This window comes from Saccoglossus kowalevskii, chromosome 5, assembly GCF_978046115.1.
Source record: "Saccoglossus kowalevskii chromosome 5, keSacKowa6.1, whole genome shotgun sequence".
In the NCBI taxonomy this organism is placed as follows: domain Eukaryota; kingdom Metazoa; phylum Hemichordata; class Enteropneusta; family Harrimaniidae; genus Saccoglossus; species Saccoglossus kowalevskii.
The window spans coordinates 14833986-14855416 of NC_140645.1; the positions used below are offsets into that span (position 1 = coordinate 14833986).

Sequence of the window (21431 nt, forward strand, 5' to 3'; positions counted from 1 at the left end):
CATTACAGTGAGTTTCAGTCAGTGGTAATATAATTTCAAACAAAGAAAAGAAACAAGGATGGAAGAACTTCAGATAGAATCAAAAATCTTTAAAGATTACAGATTGTCAAGTTTGTCTATTTTAGGCCTCTGAATGAACAAGAGAAACAGAACCATTCACCAACTATTCTTCGAGTCAATCCACACAAAAAAGAGGTGAACATTGGTCAGTCCAGTTCTACAGGGAAACATGCTTTGAAAACATTCACGTTTGATAAGGTAAGTGTCGGCAAAAAGAGATAACATTCCAGGGATCTCGCCAGCCCAATGGGAGTGCAGGTCGATCATGAATATTAATGAGCTATATGAATATTAATTAGCAATGAATATTAATGACCTTGGTCACAGTAAAAATATATATTTTATTTGAGTTTGAAGAGTTTGAATTTAAAAATGAAATATATTCGAAATGCAAATTCTCCAGACTAAAACAGAAACAAATAAATTATTGTTGCAATATTAATGTCTATTGTAAAAGGTTAAATGAAGCGCATTTGAAACGTTTCAGCCAGGAATATGTTCATGAATTTCATGATCTTATTTACTCCAAAAACATTCTCCTTCAAAAAAATTGACCACGTACTTATTTGGCGTATTGTTGTAATTTATTATTCATACCATCTACTTCTAAAACATTTACATTCACAGTAATGAACGAAAAAATAACTTCCTAACAATCATCCAAACTACGTTATATAACTTACTTTGGGCTGTTATATATCACTTTGTTTTCATCTTGGTATTTTGACTCGTCTCTTCGTATCTCATCAAATACCATCATCAATCATAATACATTTCGATACTAATCCAGTGATCGTCATGTAATGACCTCTTAATTGTTTTATTAGGTTTTTGGTCCCGAGGCTCCACAAATAGAAGTCTACAAATCTGTTGTTGTTCCCATTCTTGATGAAGTCATCCAGGGATATAATTGTACAATTTTTGCGTAAGTAAAGATATTGCATTTGCTCATGAACTAAAGTGTAATGAACTTTGTTTCTTTGCAAAACTGATCATATTCTTATTCCATTTAAGCTGAACCAAAATGCCCTTTGTGAAACCTGATAAGAAAACTAAGGGCTTTTCTGTTGGCTCATTATGCTCCTATTCATTTGGTAATTTTCCTCTAGGTTTGTTTACCTTGAGTGCCCTTCTTTGTTTCTGATAGACAGCTGTTTTGGCCAATTACGCCCTCGAAAGATGCACTGACAAAGTTATTAAGACTTTGAAGTTTGTAAAAACTGTGGATATATAGACTACAGACTGATATAGACTGTGTGCAACCTGCTTGGACTGTAAAAGCATTTTTACTGGATTTTAATTTCACTACTGTAAAATTCTTTATTTTCACTTGGAATTAATTTTCACTATTTTCGCTAACAAATGATTCAGTGAAAATAAAATTCAGCGAATATCCCTTTTTTCTATGTTTTACATTCAACTCTTGAGAAATCCGGAAAAATAAATTCCATACAAAACACCCAAAATTATTTTCAGCAAAAATTAATTCCAATTAAAATGAAGTATTTTACAGTATATCGATATTTTGAGCATATTCACAAATTTACCAGGGAAACAGTGAGTCAAGTTAGATTGGTAATTCTACATGTTCATGTGAATTTCACTTATAAGTGAAAATAGCAAAATTGAAATGCAGTGTATAATTATTGCATTTACAGTAGTAAACGAAACGCTGGAAATAATAACTAGGGGACCCTATGTGTGACAAACTTTTTAAATTGAACATTTGGCACATACATTTCTCAGAAGTGCCCCCAGATAGCAAACACTTGTATGTTAGTTAAGATTAAAGCGGGGGAGTCATCACCTATACATGCATCAGATGACCATAGCGTGTCATTGTTTGCGAACAAGTGTCTACCCATGAGCCTTTGCGTTGTCGTGTGTTATCATCGCTTGGGACTCGGTTCCTGCACGTGCGCAGGTGACGACCCTCCCACCTTAAGGCTCATAATTTTCTGTGCATTAAATTACAAGATAAAGTCGTACTGTTTTGCAACTGGTTAAATATGATTCATAATAATCTTCTCGTTTTCTCCTCGAGTGATTACACTGGCTGACTAAGAAAACATTGTAGTATCAGCTAGCATTATGCATTAGCACGTATACAATGCTGTTTGTGCATGTGACATGGAGTGTAAATAATGCCAAATTTTTCAGAAATATTTTTCAGCAAATTCTGTGCTAAGTTACAGTGTTCTCCCCAGAAAAATGTATCAGAGTGGCGGCTAATTTGCATATAATTTACATATCATTAGCATTTGTCTGAAGATAAAGAAAACAATAATGACAGGCTTGCATGGATGAAAATGTCTTTATTTTTTAACAAATTTATGTAGAAGATTAAATGAATCTGCTGCTGTGTGATTTCTATGTAATGTTGATTTTTCGGACTTTCATGGAAGCCCAGTGATCTGCAGCTTTTGAGAACGCCGTGATTTTCTTTGCTTCCCACTTCTATTAAATGACATGGCCTTCTTGTGCATCTCCGAGTGTGCGTGTTTATCGATAGCATATTTCGTAATAGTTATACATGGCATAGAATTCCATACCAAAGAACTATTTCTGGATGTTTTTAAGTTGAATTTTCCACATATGTGTCACAGCATTCCTAAAAGATAAGAAATAGGAGCGAATCAATACTTGTATTTAAAAAATATCGTCACGATCAACACGAAAATAAACAAATTGCCGCCATTTTGAAAAGTCGCTAAACTTAAAAATTGCCACGATAAACTTTACCCAACTATTTCAAAACACAATACTAGTATTAGTTACTTTGATAAATCGTAGCCAACAATTTTTGAACTTCCAGAAAGAAGGTCGTTTCCAAAAAAAATGTTTCGACGATCGGCAAAAAATGAAGCCATACAAAAATTTACTAAATTAGGTCAAAACTCGCTTCCAAGTAAAACGCTACAAATAAATACTTTTTTTACCTTTGCCATCGGATGTTTCTCTCAGCCACGTATATTTTGTTGTCCATTGTGCATCAAATCTAGAGTTTATTTTTTTGCACTTTTCGTTGTAACATCATCTTGGACACGTTTAGTACCACTGCCGACAGGGGTACCGGTGACCGCGTTGCTGGTGGGTTTATCGCTCGCAACCAGGGGCCCAGCAGGGCGTTCTACGCGGAACCACAACGTAATATTTCTGCTGTTTGACATCGTTGCTTCTTCCAGCCAAATATGCTACTGAGAAAATACTCGCTATTACCCCAATTAAATAGGGCGAAAGTGTTTGTCGAAGTACGAAGCTGTATTAGTCCATTGTCTTTGCGTAATCACTGACATGTTTCCATTCACACCTGATTTGGCTCACAGTACCGGACGCTGATGACGCTGACTAACAGATTCGCACGTGTATTAACAAGCTAAAACAAAGAGTAACAGGAAATGCCACAGAGTAGCGGGCAATCTCTCAGAGTAGCGGCATAAATAATGGAGTAGCGGCCCCGCTACGCTAAAACGCTTTGGGGAGAACACTGAGTTAGTTTCTCTGCTATATTATTTGTATACTATTTATTTTATCAATGTAATTTTCAGCATATTCTCTCATCTCAACTAAACTTTCTCTTTTATTTCACAGATATGGACAGACTGGTACTGGGAAAACATTCACCATGGAAGGTGAAAGGTCAGATGATACTTCCATATCATGGGAACAGGTAAACATTGTTTACATCGGTAACCCTTTATCCATCACGCTTCATAATGGAAAGCATTATGGGTAGTTTGTCTGCCCAGCAGTGGGGAACTTGAATATTGTTCAATCCAACAAAGTTTGTAGCACACTCATTTTAGGGTACAGTGGGTTTGGCTTCCCCATTGAGTTTCCCCCAGAGTAGCAGCAAACCCATTTTTGACGAACAACTCCAGGTAGAATAATAACTTGAATTTACTAATCACAAGTCAAGTGCAACAACCATCAACTATCGGTGATTGGTTTAAATTTCGAACATTACATAGGACACATGCACATGCATTTGTTTCAAATGGCAGTCATTTCAAAATCACACATTTTCCTATTCTGAAACAAGATCTCGGTCATGTGTGGTTTGAACTTGGTACATATATTAAGCACAATGGGACTTTGATTCAAATAATTTATTTAACAAATCAGTGTTCAACATGGCTGACTGGTGGCCATTTAGTTTAAAAAAATCCAATTCAGGATATTTTTGATTTGTCTGAAATGATTCTTATCTTCATACGTACATCATATTGGACAAACGCATGTGTATTTATGTCGCCACTAAATCCAATACTAGGCGAACATGGCGACGGCTTGGTTTGTGGTGACACGCCATGAAACTCTGTCGCCAAAAACCAAGAAATCCCTCATTAATGCTGAAAATTGTGCCACAATTGGCGACGTTGCCAACCAGGTTATACATGGAATAAAAATTTATTTCATTTCTTCTCTCCGATCAATGATCTCACTTATAATTCTTTGAGAATCACACGAATCTAATGGAAAAAAAGAATTAATTTTATTTTTTGTCCGCCCTCCTCAAAAAAATTTACTTATAAAAACTCGAGAAACAAGGAATAAAAAAAGTCTGGCCTAAGTAACATGAAATTTGGGATGAAACTGAGATATCCTCACGAGATAGTAATCGACAAACATCTTGGGGGATTTCCTAAAATGTGCATTGTGTAGGGCTGTTATTAGTTTAAGATTTACCATTGACTTTGTATCTGGTGTTTGTTTCTCAAGGATCCTCTTGCCGGAATTGTTCCCAGAACTCTACATCAGCTGTTTGAGTCTTTGCAACAAATGAAGGTTGAGTTCACAATACGTGTGTCATTCTTGGAGATATACCAAGAGGAATTGTTTGATCTGTTGGGTGACGGCGAGGAAAAGCTGCGAATGTTTGAAGATAACTCAAAAAAGGTAATGTCATTAACACGTGGATAAAAATTTTCACAAGTGTAACTTTATTTGTGCTTGTCTTGTATTACCATTTTTGATCTCATACCAAGATGCCAAAATTTCATTTAAAGTTACAAACACAATCGCACTTTGCGAACACAAGGTGGAAAGTTAGCCGATAGGGAGACTTGAACTTGAACTTTTACACTCGCATGTGCAAAATGTATATTGCCAATACATGTAATGCTATAGTCTGTTCAGGCAAGGGAGTTACTATTGAATTCTCTGAATTTTACTTGTCCTGGACTTGGTGTCAAGTCTTGATTAAACAAATTCCTACTGTAGTAATTCTATCAAAAAAGCACTGTTTGTTACACAAGTGGATAAAATACATTCTGTCTGTTACCACCATGGAAGCTGTTAAAAGTTTTTCAATTTTTTTTACATATAGGGCCAGACTTTTATTATCCCTTGTTTCGCAAACCCGACGAATAAACAGGAGCCGAAAATGAAATAAAAATAAAATTTTATTTCAGCGTAATTTCTCGTCTTGTGAGTGCAAACAATTGCTAAACAAAAATATTTTTATCTTCATTTTTTTTTTGCCCGCCGCCTAACAAACTGACAGTGAATCTCGGGTATTGACCTCTCTGCGTGCTGCTTGAGACTGCTAGGCGAACATGGCGGCAGTGTGGTTTGTGGTGACACGCCGTGAAACTCTGTCGTCAAAAACCAAGAAATCCCTCATTAATGCTGAAAATTGTGCCACAATTGGCGACATTGCCAACCAGGTTATACATGGAATAAAAATTTATTTCATTTCTTCTCTCCGATTGATGATCTCACTTATAATTCTTTGAGAATCACACAAATCTAATTGAAAAAAAGAATTAATTTTTTTTTTTTTTTCGCCCTCCTCAAAAAAATTGACTTATAAAAACTCAAGAAACAAGGAATAAAAAAAGTCTGGCCAAACAAACCAAAAAAATAATTGTTATGTGAATTATTTCTTTAGGGATCTGTAGTTGTACAGGGTCTAGAGGAGAAGACAGTACACACTAAAGATGAAGTATACGCTATCCTAGAATATGGATGTCATAGAAGACAAACTGCCACCACTAAAATGAATGACCACTCAAGGTAAGGGGATTGAATTGAATCAAACAAAGGAAGTCTGATCTGAATTGAAGATTATGTCAGGTTTTCATTATTATTGTTCATGCTCTTGTAGCAGACACAGATTTGAAAAACAAAATTGGGGTCACCGGGCTTATCGAGATAATAAGGTCTCAAATGTCATGGTCAGTATTGGCATTTTTACATTTACTTCTAAGGTCAGACTTTTTTTATTCCTCGTTTCTCGAGTTTTTATAAGGCAATATTTTTTTGGGGGGGGCAAAAAAAAATTCTTTTTTCCCCATTAGATTTGTGTGATTCCCAAAGAATTGTAAGTGAGGCCATTGATCGGAGAGAAGAAATAAAATGTTATTCTATGTATAACCTTGTTTCTCATCTGCGCGAGACTTTGGTACTTTGATCATGATACTCCCATGAAAATGCAACTTGGATTTGGTATGTGGCGGGCGGTAAAAAAAATGTAGATAAATATAATATTTTTTTATGATTTTTTGCGCTTACAAGTCGGCGGGCGTGAGAAATTACGGTGAAATAAAATTATATTTTTATTTCATTTGCGGCTTCTGTTCATTCGGCGAGTTCGCGAAACAAGGGATAATAAATGTCTGGCCTAATGATGGGATTATTTATTCGCATCTTGAAATTTTGCTCGTTGGCATGGGATGAAAAAGTTGTAAGTAATTGACATGAATCGTAATATTGTAAAAACATTCTTGATATCATTTAGTGAATACAGATTGATAAGTTATCCATTATATAATGCATTGTATATCAAGTATAATGCTCAGTAGAGCAAATTGGATTCATATCCCTCAACTTTTTCACCACAAGACTTTCTCGCCCAAGTTATTCTGCACTTTTTTTCTTATATTCTTCAATATTTCTGGAAATGAGCCTCTAAATTTTGAACCAACATACAAAGTTTGTGTCAATTTTCAGTTTTTACTCAAAAAATTTGGTCATTTTTGTCCAGTTATTCAAAAGAATAGTGCAGACTATAAACGGATAATTTTGTGAATTTGTGATAAAAAGAGGAAACTGGTGGTGAAAAGGTTAAAACAAACCACTTTTATTGCTGCTGTAATATTTTTGCTATTCGCAGTACTGAATAACCTCTAAGTTGCCTAGAATTATTTGAAAATCTTTTAAAATACTGCATCATCTCTGAGTACCCCTACCTAGTCAGTCCAGTGTTCTCCCCAGGATGTAAACAGCGTGGCGGTCCTGCCACAGTGCTTCGATTTGCCGCCACACCGGTCTGACACACCGCCACGGTGATTAGCAAGACCGCCACAGTGCATTTTTCAATGGGGATGTCATCACGCTGGTCGGCCCGACCGGCACTCAAATTTAGCGACCACCACAGAAACGCGTCCGACTATTGTCATATTGTTATTATACTTGCGTACCGACCGACAAGCATCCTGCCAGTTGTGGATAATAATTTGTAAACAATAGACATAGTCGTGCGATGTTGTAGCGGCTTTAAACAATACAATTTTGTAAAATTAGCACCTCTTTGTAAGTAAATATTTTCTGACGATAAGTGCAGTTTTTAGATTGTTAGCTAAAATTCTTTCAAAATCAATTCCACCCCGATGTAACATGGGCAAAGCGCAGTTCAAGATCAGTTTATGCTACTCAAGAAAAAACGTGTTTATTGTGTGATTGGGTAAAATACATTTGAACTGTTATCATCGTGAATCATGTAAAAACTCTTCCTTCAAGACTTCTTTTACCTTTCAAAAATTGCTAATCACCTCTTTTGAAAGCCATCATGCAGTTTTCATCTGAAATCCATACCAACACATCGTGCTACGACATCGCTTTACTTCCGCAATGTAATTTTTATGATCACGATCATTCGGAAAACTTCGGGTTCTACCATTACCATGCGGCATTCTGATTGGTTAATGGCGTTTTTGACCCACCGGGTCAAAGGACACATGCGGTCAACTAACGCGTCACAGCTATCATGGCGGGTCTGTGTTTTTCACCGAAGTGATCTGATCGAGTGATCAAAAATAATTTCTCTCGATAAAACTAGTTCAAATTTTACGTTTTTTTCATATAAAAAAAGAAGTATTTAATTTTGCATGGCATCATGACTAAGTAAGAGAAATTATTGGTATAACCGGTGTATAACATCGCGAAGTAAGTTATGTCACGTCGTAACTTTGATGATTGTTTGGAAGTGTTATTTGTTCGTTCATTTACTGTAAATGTAAACGTTATAGAAGCTGATGGTCGGAATAATAACCAGCAATCCGCCAAATAATTACGTGGTCTATTTTTTGAAAGAGAATTTTGTAGTAAATAAGATCATGAAAGTCTTGAACATAATCCTGGCTGGAACGTTTCAGATGAGTTTCATTTAACCTTTTACAATTTATTTGTTTCTTTTTAGTCTGCAGCATTTGCATTTCGAGAATGTTTCATTTTTAAATTCAAACTCTTGTAAGTTGTGAAACGCAATTTTTTTTGACTACAAAAAAAAATATTTGCACTGTGACGGAGCTCATTAATATTACAAAAGTGCCCAAAATAAGTGTTTATAACACTGTGTTAAGCAAATAAATATCTGCCACTTTGTTTTTGAAAATATGTTTATTGTGTGGGTGTAAATGTGTTTTGGTTTATTTCTATTATAATGTAAATGATATGCAAATTAGGCCGCCACAGGGGTTTAAATTCCTGGGGAGAACACTGCGGTCATTCAGTCAGCTGATTGCCTTGCTACTGTAACTATTCAATTTTAAATGCATTTTTTGGAACATTTTGATCTTTTAGGCTTTAAATATTTACTATTCACTTTGAAATCAACCATAAAACAGGACAAACAAAGGTCATAGAAATGTGGTATCAAAACATTGTGTTGGATTCAACAAATGCAAAAGTATTTAAGGAGGATATCAATGCCTAATATTGTGATATACGCATTTGATAATCAATTTCGATAGAGTAATGATATTTTAACACTATTTCTCCCTTTTTAGAAAGATTGCCATTTTGACATTTAATTATAAAAATGGAAATTCAAGCTCAAAATCCAATCATTCAATCAATTCTGGCGCAGATGTTTGGTCCACGCCTTTCATACTTTACGCGAGATCTCTCAGTGAGCGAATATGTTCAGCAGGCGTAATCTGGCTTTCTGAATGGTTCATAACCAACTTGACTTGTCATGTCTGTGACCCTTTTCAATTGGTCGTGAAGCCGATTTTAAAATCAAATCGAGGGCTTTACCTCTTGTCCAGATATTTAAATTACAGTCAAACCTGTGTTAACGACCACCTGTGCATAGCGACCAGCGACCACCCTATTGTAGACCTATTCACCTATAGACCTATTAACCTTTGTATAACGACCACCAACATTTCCGTCGGACGGTATCAGCAAAAAGACAATACCTACTTGCGAATCGCTAACAGGAATGTGGCCATGTGTTACGTTCAGATTACCGAGTACGCAATCTTTAGGGCTAAGAGGCAGGGGTGACCATCGCAACTTGGTTTGTAAAGTTGCGAAAAAGTAAAAACAAAAAGTTGAATATCATCTGAATGTAAAATCTGGAGACTGCAAAATTTTAACAACAAATTAAAACAGTTTCATTTAAAGTTTGAAATGACAAACTAGCTTGTTTCCAATCGGTACTATACTATCGATCCCCAGCCGGCCAGTCACACTTCTGTGGACTGTCTCGCACATGAAGAGCAAATTCCTCCCGTCTCGAAAACAAAATAAACAAATGAACCAGTTTTATTAAATGAGAGATGTTTTATTTACCTTGTCGACATGAAATATCCAAACAAAATTATAAAACATTCGTTTATTTCGTTTTCATAGCGGAATTGCAAAATCCAACCTATTTTGGCCGCCATGTTGTTTGTTGTTGATCGTTATAAATTATGCTAATGAAGCTAGCGCATGGGCAAAACGTATTGTTATTGAGGGGTCATCTCAGGGTTATTCTCAACAAAAGATGTTTTCTATTTTGATCCTCCTTTTTTTTTTTTATAAAAGATAATATCAATAATTTGCAATCGAGAAAATTTGTTTCGTTTGGGCAGTTTTGACACGTCGATGCTTGCAACAAATAACTGTAAAATTGCGTGTACGATCATCGTGTTTCATTTCCGGTTCGTTTGACTTTCTGATTCAACACCGACAGTTGGAGCAATCATTATGAGTTTGGTAAATTTTGTTTATTACTAATGCTTGTTCATTTGTGATGCTTGTTTGTTTTTTCAAACACGGCAACTTTGCCTGTGCATTTTGTCAGTGTACAATCGACAATACTAACGATGGGACTGATTACCGCCTGTGATGGAATATGTGCAAGAGACTAGGGAATAAGACTGCATGGCGAGAGTGCGAAAGACCGAGCTGAAACGCCAATGCGGTCGATCGTTGACAATCGTTCTTATGCATTAAATACACGAATGAATCCATGGGCAGAATCACTTGGTTCCAGTGAATTTACATGATATAATTTGTAGTAAAAAAGTAAAGCTGTGTAATTATCCAGATGAAAATGAGTCACTTTTATTAAAAAAGACCTGTTCATTGTACAATGTGTAGGTTTGCTTTTATGTTTTACTTATGATCTCCCTTAAAATTCCCGCCCTAATTAATATTCATGATTGAATGAATAAATTAGGCCACCTCCATATAAAGACCACCTGTCTATAAAGGACAGTTTGGCTCAGTCCACTGACTGTCCTTTATAGACAGGTTTGACTGTACTATACATGCAGAAGTTTACAACATTGCCAGCACTGTATACTTGCACCTGAATTTTAAACGCTAAAACCTAACCATTCAGCAAAGTGGCTGGAAATGCACACCATTGAGGCATTTAGCTGACCATGAATATTCAGAAATGTTATGCCCACAGTAAACTCCTTTCCATCATGTAGTTTAATTACATTACAACCCATAAGAAAATTCTTTTATTTTAGCTTCCCCCAATTTTTGTACACGTCTCTGGGCACATGTATTTGATTTTATTGCTCTCCAGATAGTCACCAACTTGGCTGAGAAAGCAAAATTTGTGTTTGAATATCAACCTTTTTTTTTTTTTAACTCAGTATGGATAAAATATTCTCTATTAAAAATATAAAATTGCATAACATTACCTATTTTTTTTATAAAATCTGAAACTATCTCTGTAATCAATGGAAAATTATGTCCATCTTTTTTGAAAATGCATAAAAATGTAATAAATTATGGGCCTGAAGGGTTAAATAAAACTCATTGGTGGTTTTAATATATTCCACAGTCGGTCACATTCTGTATTCACTGTTCTGGTACACATCAAAGAGAACACGGTAGATGGTGAAGAATTGCTGAAAAGTGGCAAACTCTATCTTGTTGATCTCGCTGGCTCTGAAAATATAGGTCGTTCTGGAGCGGTTGATAAACGTGCTAAAGAAGCAGGTATGGGCATTTTTATTATAAAATTTTTACATTTATTGTGTTTTGAAACTACTGTGTGAGAGTAGAAAATACGAGATTGCAGGAAATATTTTTAGAATTCAGTATCGTCCCCAATTATAGTAAATGTTGGTGTGAAGTCAGGAAAACAATTCATAGGCATTAATGAAGTTCAAACAAAAATTCAAGCTCGTGGTTGTACTGTTTTAACAGATGCTGTTCTGGAGCCCTATTTCTGATGGCCCATTTACACACAAACCTTACACATGCATATATTCAGTGTTATCCAGCTTGACCACTGAATTACCACGCTTGAACTTACAAGAAAACAAAAGAACTCATTTATACGTTAATTATCTTTATTGTTGTGTGATAAATATTGTTATACAGCTGTCACTGTATCGCCATAAGTTACAGTGCATTGTGGGAAATGCGTGTTCTGAATATGGAGCAATTATGCGATATTTTCAACTTGGTGGACACTGTTGAAAAGTTCATAGCGAGAATGTATTTGGTTGCACGACCCCTGCCATCTGTTGATTCTATTGCTGTACTATCTTTGTGGAGACATTACAGCATCCTTGCAATAAACGAATATGCAAATTAAATTGAAGAAGAAGAACACTATACTTATTTTACAGTGTGATCCAAGATGGCCGCCTGGTAGCCATTTTTATTGTTTGATATGCAATACATTTGTGCACTTGTCATGGTGTGTATGACTTAATTGTTATTTTTACAGGTAACATCAATCAAAGTCTGTTAACCTTAGGCCGTGTGATAACAGGATTGGTTGAACACGCTCCTCATATTCCATATAGGTGAGCTTGCTATACTACATGTAGTTACCCAAGTGGAGGTCAATATGCAGTTTTAATTGCCCAAACAAGAATTAATTGACAGAGGCACAGGGTAATTACATCTGAATATTGACTGACACTGAGGTTGCTTAAGCTATATGTTTTATTATATCAAATAAACATGATGCCATGAGCAAATACGAAATCAAATTCACTGGATTTTCATTCTTGACTCTGAATCTATGAGTTCTATTAACCACACTCTGTTCAATCAACATAATGATCTTGAAGTTTAATAAAGCAATTTATTGATTTTTCTCAAATGCATGTAGACTGTCATCCGGTAAGAAACAATAGATTTTCTGAAATTTACTACTGTTTGAATCAATGGTTTGTCGGTAAATCCAATTTCTGATTTTCTTTGTCCATAATTTGAACGCGAAGTGCGTTCATTCGCCGTAAAAATGGTGTCTCACTAGTGAGGCGGTCGATAAAACTGTTGTAATCTTTAGTCATCACTATGAAACTCAGCTTGTGATATATATATTGATATAATTCTTGTATCCCGATAATAAACAAACTCTACTTTGAATAAGTATTCCGCCATGACTGTCAGTCCGATCAGGTAAGAGTTGAAATGCGTTGTGGGTCCAATGATAGCGACTAGAAGTCGGGGTGCGTCACGAATGTGTCAAAACAAACTTGATTGTAGCAAAAAAACTTCAACAACATTGGAAGCAATTGCTGTATATTTACCGACAATGTTGATAATATCTTGCTGTAGTGTAGCAATATTTAGTTAAAAATAATCGTTCAAGAAATGACTGAAACGATAGTAAATTGAAAATATCTGAAATGTATATTGACTTGTATGAGAGAGGATGACTTGCTACTCTACTACCAATGGATACATTTTTTGATAAAAGTACTACTTTAATAACTAAATATTACAGTATTGCACATATATTACTGGCCTTAATTTCACAACAAATAGTGACACAATGCTAAAAGTTTTTTCACCCATAGAAGACTTGTGTGTGAAAATACATGCAATACCGTTGTGTTGCAAAATGTTTTTTTGGGGGGAAGGGGTGGCGGGCATTTCATAACAGAGTTTCTGGCACAAATTTGATACAGTTTATTTCTATTTTCAGAGAGAGTAAGCTAACCAGACTGTTGCAAGATTCACTTGGGGGTAGGACAAAAACATCAATAATAGCTACCGTATCACCGGCACTTTGTAACTACGAGGTAAGATTTGTCAGTGCAATATATTTGTCAACTCACTGTCTCGATGGTAGTGATGTGCGACTATGTGCTAACATTGAGGTGTTGCCCTTAATTGGGTGTATTTTACGACCTCAAGTAGTAGTATGACATATTTGATGCTTATTACGTCATCACTACACTAGGAATTGCAAGAGATAGTGCTGTGATAGTCTCTACAACTTAAGTGTTCAACAGGAGCAAGATGTGGTCTTTACAGACTCCGTGATTAGAGATCTCTGCAACACAACGTTGTAATGCAGAGTGGCTGCTTTATTACTGAACTTGTGTACAGTAATTAATTCATCAATACAATGCTAATTTTTTGAGTTCATTTAGTAATGATGGCCCCATTGTTCATTGAGTAATGATGGCCCCACTGTTCATTTAGTAATGATGGTCCCTCTGTTCATTTAATGATGGCCCCACTATTCATTTAGTAATGATGGCCCCACTATTCATTTAGTAATGATGGTCCCTCTGTTCATTTAATGATGGCCCCACTATTCATTTAGTAATGATGGTCCCTCTGTTCATTTAATGATGGCCCCACTGTTCATTTAGTAATGATGGCCCCACTGTTCATTTAGTAATGATGGCCCCACTATTCATTTAGTAATGATGGCCCCACTGTTCATTTAGTAATGATGGCCCCACTGTTCATTTAGTAATGATGGCCCCACTGTTCATTCAGTAATGATGGCCCCACTGTTAACCTACAAAATAGGTTTTTTTTACAAGGTGAAGCCAGATTGTAATGTAGCTGAATATATGAAAACATTTATCAGAATGCTCATAACATGGACATTTCCAAATATGCTGTATTCAACTACTGAGATGCGACTAGAAATCACTTGTATGCATGTATAAAAAAAATTAACTGCTGTTGATTTTTCCAATTCTATAACATCTGCTGTGTATTTTTTTTCTTGTCCTAAATTTCTACTTCAGGAGAGTTTGAGTACATTAGATTATGCCCATCGTGCCAAGAATATCACAAATAGACCAGAAGTGAACCAGAAAATGACAAAGAGGGCCTTGATTAAGGTAATAATTACTAGATGCATGAGAAAGTTATTGGGCTGACACGTTTACTTCACCCTGATTACACAGGGTTTGTGATCGATAAATACACTAAAGGAGGGGTGAAATCACATGGTGCTCATTACTACTTTGTCTCAAGTTTTGTAGAAAACTTATCAATTTCGAATTTAACTAAAAAGATGGGTAGCTTGATGAAAAAGCTTCCAAATTTCAGTGGAATAGTGATATTTAGCTCCCCTTTGCACATTGAATGTTAATTTAAAATATTATACTTCCTAAATTATTGTCAATTTCATCAAAAATTAATAAACAAGCTAGTACATAATAACTTACAAAACCTGAAACTCCAACTTTTTTGGAGGGATTAACTCACTGGATGTTACAATTTTTTATTTCTAGGAATACACTGAAGAGATTGAGAAATTAAAACGTGATTTGCACGCTGCCAGAGAAAAACATGGAATATTTATGTCATCAGAGTCCTACAGGTGAACAAAATTTTCTTTTTCAGTGTACTATTTATTAGTTTAATCATGAAATCATCTAATAATACTTTTTAAACAATGCAGCTCTGTATTACAGTGTGTGATATGCAAACTACGCTCATTATGATATGCAAATTATATACTTTATGCTAATGATATGCAAAATATGTGTGTCTGTGTGCTTTATGCTAATGATATGCTAATTTTTCACACTGAACTTTCTGTTCTATAGTTTTGGGATTGATACAAAGTCTCAAGCAATGTATGCAACATTGTAAAATGCATTATTTCTAAATAGAATAAAAACATAACATGTAAGACAACTGCAACTTTAATAATTGGTGTACATTTGTTTTTTTAAAACAGTGCCATGGAACACAAGATGGAGAGCCAAGTGCAGACAATCACAGATTTAGAGCAAAAAATAGCAACATTTGAAGAGGAAGTCAAAAAGGTGGGAGCCATGTACATTTTACCACCTGAAGTTTATCTCTTACCATTATCTTTTGCCTTCTGTCTGGTTCATTTCCACAAATTAGCAGAAACCTGTTATTAACCTGGTTTTCTTTTTAGGTTTCCTCATCTTAATATTTTCCCCGCCAGACTTTCTCGCCCAAATTTTTCTACAATGTTATTCTTCAATATTTCTGGGAATGAACTCTAATTATGAAGCCAACAAACAAAATTTGGGTCAATTCGGTGGTGAAAAGGTTAAAAAGGTCGTAGGGCAATGAGAGCTATTTCAAGTTTTTTCACCACTGAGCCTGTTCATGCACTGTATGCAAAGCATTGTATACAGTATAAAACTAGGATCACCCTTTTATGTATTCAGAGCACATCGATGTGAAGATTTAAAAAAAAAAAATACACAACATCGCGACTGTGTTTGTTCCGGTCTGTTGTACCAATCGGTTGCAACCCCTTTATGCTGACCGTCAACAAACCTTTCAAGGACTCGCTCAAATCTAACTTTCAATTGTTGTGCACTGACTGTATTTTAAAGAGACTACAGGCGGGAGCTGTTATTTCTGATGTCTGCATTACGGACGTACTTTGAAGCCCTCGGGAATGTTCGGAAACCAAAGGTCATTGTTTAAAATGGTGTCACTGGAACTTAAGTTGTGTACGCATTTGCAAAGGCAAAGCCGATGATTGTTTTAATTCAGCGGAAATAAATGAAGTTGAAAAAGTCGTGATATATTTTGTCTCAAAACCGAGACGCCTGAATAATAGCGAAAGATGTACCTGGAAGTCTTGCAATACCATTAACGACAATAGTTCAAGTTGCTGTTGTCTACTGCATGCGCGGAGTACTCAGGAGGGACATTGTTTTAACACCATTGCAAAGATCGTAAAGTAGGTTTCAATTTAAACTAAAACATAAGTGAGCTAATTTGGTGCAACCCTGCAAAAACAGCAGTTGAAATAACCTATAGAAGTTCCTCGGAAAAACAACACAACTTACTGATAAATTGGCAGATTTAAAAAAAATCAAACATGAATAAACTTGTCATAACAATGGCATTCTTTCTAGACGCATCACGCAAGTAAATTTACTCTCATTCTCGTAAAACACTGCATAGCATCAGAGGGAAAACAAAAAGGCCCGCCCTTCATCAAGAGGACAGTGAGCGCTCGTGTCGGAAATGATCATGGGTATCAAAGGACATTTAAACAGACAAGATAGGAGGATTAAAACAATGAGTAACAAAGGAAATGTATTAGGCATAAACCAGTTGTAACTCCTTCTGTCTTTTACCTCCATGCCTATACAATGACTTACTTTCACTCGTATCAGCTTTATCCAGTCCGTATTTTGCATAGTTTTTATTTGTGACTTTAAGGCTGGCAATACAAAACCAACATTTTATCCCTGTCCTCTTCCAAACAACTTTGTTTCCCGTGCATCAGTTTATTAAAAAGGGATAAACAAATTATTTTTGTTGTTGTTATTTTTCAGATTGATGTACTATTTCAGGAATTACAACAAACAAAATATAAGTTGGAGACTACAGCAGTGAAATTAGGACAAACGAGACAGGTAATAAATATGTAAACTACTCTTCCGCAAAGTGTTCATGGCGAAGGAAACTACTTAAATGTTTTTTTTTTGACAGGATTTTAAAAAGCTGATTTGTTGATCCTCTCAGTGGTGTTTACAAAGCTCAAATTGGCTACCTATGAGGTTATTATGAGAATACTGCAAAGTATGCACATAGGCAGTACGGTGATGGTATCTGCACACAAGTAGCAGATGTTGATACATACACATACTCGCTGTTGTATTCTTGTGATAATCTTATTATTAAACCCCTTTTCCTACTTTTAATAATAATTTATTGAGAGCTAACAGCCCGAAATAGCAACGAGAAAAACATTTTGCGATGTGCAAACATTTACATTCGTGGACAGAATTCTATTTCCGCTGCATGCTAATAGCACTTCTGCATTCGATGAGTGTTTAGTGTGGTGTAAACGTGATATGCTTTTTCCAAATTAGGAAGATATTAAATGCTTCCATAATCACTTTTGAATGAATTCCATCATTTCCAATTTTAGATGTATAATAGTGAATTGTATCACTGTAATCAAATTCTTATACTTTATTGTATGTATTTTGTACATTACTTTATGGACTTTTTATTATTTTATTTACAGCAAAATTGCCTTTCCTATCCAGTGTTCTCCACAATCCAAATTAGCTGGTGGGCGGCCTAATTAGCATAAATTTGCATATTAATTTGCATATCATTTACATACAGCATTCTCGCATTTATGACATGAACTGCAATACACACTAAGTTATTTACTATTCTCTTTTTAATTTAATTTAATTGGAACATGTTACAATTTTTTGAAATACAGATTGGTCACTATCAATATTTACGAAATGCAAAAAGTTGGAAATCGGTGATTTATGCGTTCGCAAATTATTCTGCGTTCATGAAATGCAATTCGAGTAACCAAGAGCAAGTACAAAACATAATTGAGTTATAATGTAGAAAATATACGAGATGATTTGCCCACGAAGCCAAAACAGACAATTTGTCAAAACAAAATCCATAACATTTTTATTTGTGGCATCAGTACTCACCCGTGCCGACGGACGGTAAGATGCATTTACGCATGTACGGCCACGATACGTTGCGTTTTTACACATTGTTTTGGAATTCAAGAAAAAAATGCTAGCAATCGGCAAAATAAAAGAATCTGATATGTTCTCGAAAGATTAGACATAAAAAATAGATAAATTGAAAAAAGTATGTGGAAAAGATAACTAAAATATTATTCAATTACAAATACTCGCGGTAAACTAATCCAGCAGCCATGTTTGATGTTTATTACCGCTTTCCGAATTCAGTACACGAACACCCAGAATGCGCTGTTCCCCTATGCAACTTAGATACTAAATCGTTACAGCGCCAACAGCGGTGGGTAGCAGACGGTCGTTGAATGGGGTAGGCCAAAAGGTCATCAGTTTGCCTTCTCCATGCTGTTTTCACAATGAAAATCGAGCGAACGTTGTAAATACGGCTGGAATTTAAATTTTTGTTCGAGTTTACATGCAATCTGCTAATATATTTGTTTATTTTCTGTGCATATACATTTCGTTCGTATTTACTTCTTTCTTTCGTGATCGGAAGACGATTATTAAAAATACAGCTGTAAATTGAAACCACTGTAGTTGCGTATCGTGAGCAATAAGTCCCAACAATGTCGGGCGACAATGAATTCAAGCGATTGACACATTGCCATGAATACACTTGATAACTGCTTGCAGACTTCCAATGGACATTGTTTATGTTTGGACTGTTGAAACAATAGCAAAATAAAGAGTTGGGCAACTACTCTTTTGTTTAGGCTTGGGAAGAACAATGCAAGCTTTTTACAAATAATTTCAGCTGGAAGTACGTTGGTGGGCGGGTGTTGAGAGTTACTGGGCGGCCGTAAAACTTGATGGGCGGGCCGCCCGCCTAAAACCCCTTGTGGAGAACACTGCTATCCTTTAACACATCGTCTGTGTTAGTGGTGTTAACACATTGTTTTAATAATACTTCCAAGTTGTATAGCATATATTCAGTTCATTTGTCTTCATCATCATTATCTTTGCCTTTTGAAAATGGCCGGATAGTGAAAAAGAGCTTTCCTAAAATCACTGATACAAGTTATGAGAATGATTTAAAATGTCTCAAGAAATAATTTTGCATGTGTAGAATTTAGAAAAAAGTTTTTTTTTAGTAGAATTTTGCACAAATGATTTGCTCACTCACATTAACAAGCCCGGTCTGCAACACAAGCTGTTTTGCTATGTCCCTAAAATAATTCATTGTATGTAACTTTGTTTTTATTTGCCAGAACCTTCTTGAAACTACCATTGAGAGAGATAAACAGATGCATTTGGTGGACACGCATGTCAAAACAGAAGGGGAACTCTATGAGAAAGCTAACCAGGTTGGTGTATATTAGCTATCATGACATCAGTTTCAACCATGTTGGCTTTAAAAAGTTTCTTAGAAGGTCAAATGGGGCTAATATTATCGTTTGGCTCTCTGCGTTGGAAAGTACTTTTTCGGGACATTGAAACCCGGCAAACAACTAGACGCACGAATTTTTAGAGGGGTCGAAATTTCGGAGTTTTTAAGTATATGCATGTAAAAAGTGGGTTTCATTGCATAAAAATCAGGGTTGGTACTGTGTGGTTTGGTTTGTGCTTTTATGAGAAAACTTGCATTTATTTCAAAGTGCATGGCGAATTTACGCAGTATGGTTTGCACTTTTTCTATTTAGTTATTTACAGAACCCTTATGTTGCAATACTGAAGTAATCCATATTTCTTTGAGTAGTAGCTTTCGAAATGCCAAAAATGTGACCGTCAAGGCATGAAACCTGGTCTTTGGACCTCATTTTACTTAATCATGTCCATTGAGACTATTGTGATATGGGTGTGAACGTCGTGAGCTGTTGGCGACTGTGAAAGATGTTCAAACACTTTCTCCATACTCAGTTTACCTTTAGAAAATTGCGAATTACCAGTTTTTAGGGAAAAATCACCATTTTTCGCTGAAATCAGTGCTACATATTGCATTTTAACATCACGGTATTAAATTCACTTCTGCATTGTGTTAAAAAATTTGACCTTGACAATAATTGGAAAATTTTTGTCAGTCCGACACAGCATTTTTTGATTAATGGAAGATGTTGACATGTTACACGTAGGTCAAAGGTCGTTGTTTCAGGTAAAATTGTGGCGGAAATTGCTTTGTGTACGATTGAAAACATCCCACAACAAAGATTATGATAAAGATCTTGCCTTCGTCTGTTTCCCCACAGACCCTATCCATTTTTACATCATAAATTCAGACGGAATGTAAATTGTATTGCAATAAAATAAAATGTAAAATAATTTTTCGTGGGTGGTAAGATGTTTACCATGTTAAACCCCAAAAAATCATTTTTTCTGATGTGGTCTTAGAGTCATAAGCCCACCCCTTACTTTTCCTGATTTTACATGTTCATATACGATGTACTCAATGTCAACTCGTCTTGGAATCGTATCAAAAAAGAGATGACTCAAGATGAGTTGACATTGAGTTTTGTTTCCCAAACTGAATTTATTGTTACTTAAAATGTATTTAGATCATGAATGAATAACCAGCGTTTTCAGAGTTTGATTTTTATGTGTAGAAATATCAGTTTTGAACCCATTGTATGTACTCATTACAAACTGCATTAATCCTTTGTGACTTTGAACTTGCTACATTATGATAATAATAACATTTTCTTATATCATGTTCACTGCATTATCACGCATCGCTTTACAATACATGAAAATAAATCACATTAAAAAAGGAATTAACTGTTCTATAACAAAAAAATAAGTTTTAAACATACTTTAAAAAATAGCTTTACCATTAAAATCAGAAATTAAATGAAGAACTGTCTTTTAAACAAATGAGTTTTCAAACTTCTCTTAAAAACATTGATATTGATTGACTGACAAGTAGAGAGTGGAATTGTGTTCACAAAAGGGGCGTAATTGCTTATAAAAAAGAATGCCAACCATGTTTTTTGGTACATTTTGAATCTTGTCTTTTCAATAACAAAAGATCAGTGTTAGATGACCTGAGGCACTAGTTTTAGTTAGTAATAGGATTACGGTAATTACTTTGTACCAAACAAATAAATGCTACATGGTTTTTAACAAAAGGAAAGAGTTCCTTTTGTACCCCCATCCTTAACCCTAACATTAACACTCACTCCCAGTTACCCAATTCATTTAACTATAGCTAACTATAGATGTCCTTAGGAGGGGCATGTACAATTA

The 21431-nt window shown here is 35.4% G+C and overlaps 1 protein-coding gene and 1 long non-coding RNA gene across 2 annotated transcripts in view; one reads left to right on the top strand and one right to left on the bottom strand.

Moving 5' to 3' along the window:
- LOC102806028 (kinesin-like protein KIF11) overlaps positions 1 to 21431 on the top strand; it is a 51131-nt gene that overhangs the window by 961 nt on the left and 28739 nt on the right. The window contains exons 2-14 of the mRNA XM_085499144.1: positions 126 to 258; positions 888 to 985; positions 3652 to 3730; positions 4783 to 4959; positions 5954 to 6078; positions 11357 to 11514; positions 12254 to 12332; positions 13466 to 13562; positions 14529 to 14624; positions 15021 to 15109; positions 15473 to 15560; positions 17067 to 17147; positions 19463 to 19558. Coding sequence (XP_085355270.1) covers positions 126 to 258; positions 888 to 985; positions 3652 to 3730; positions 4783 to 4959; positions 5954 to 6078; positions 11357 to 11514; positions 12254 to 12332; positions 13466 to 13562; positions 14529 to 14624; positions 15021 to 15109; positions 15473 to 15560; positions 17067 to 17147; positions 19463 to 19558 — 1396 coding nt within the window. The remainder of the gene's footprint in view (positions 1 to 125; positions 259 to 887; positions 986 to 3651; positions 3731 to 4782; positions 4960 to 5953; positions 6079 to 11356; positions 11515 to 12253; positions 12333 to 13465; positions 13563 to 14528; positions 14625 to 15020; positions 15110 to 15472; positions 15561 to 17066; positions 17148 to 19462; positions 19559 to 21431) is intronic.
- Positions 2391 to 3150, bottom strand: LOC146745801 (uncharacterized). Its single transcript, XR_014929511.1, has 2 exons — positions 3000 to 3150; positions 2391 to 2671 (listed from the first exon to the last, which is right to left on the bottom strand). It is a non-coding gene; the product is annotated as an uncharacterized LOC146745801 (long non-coding RNA).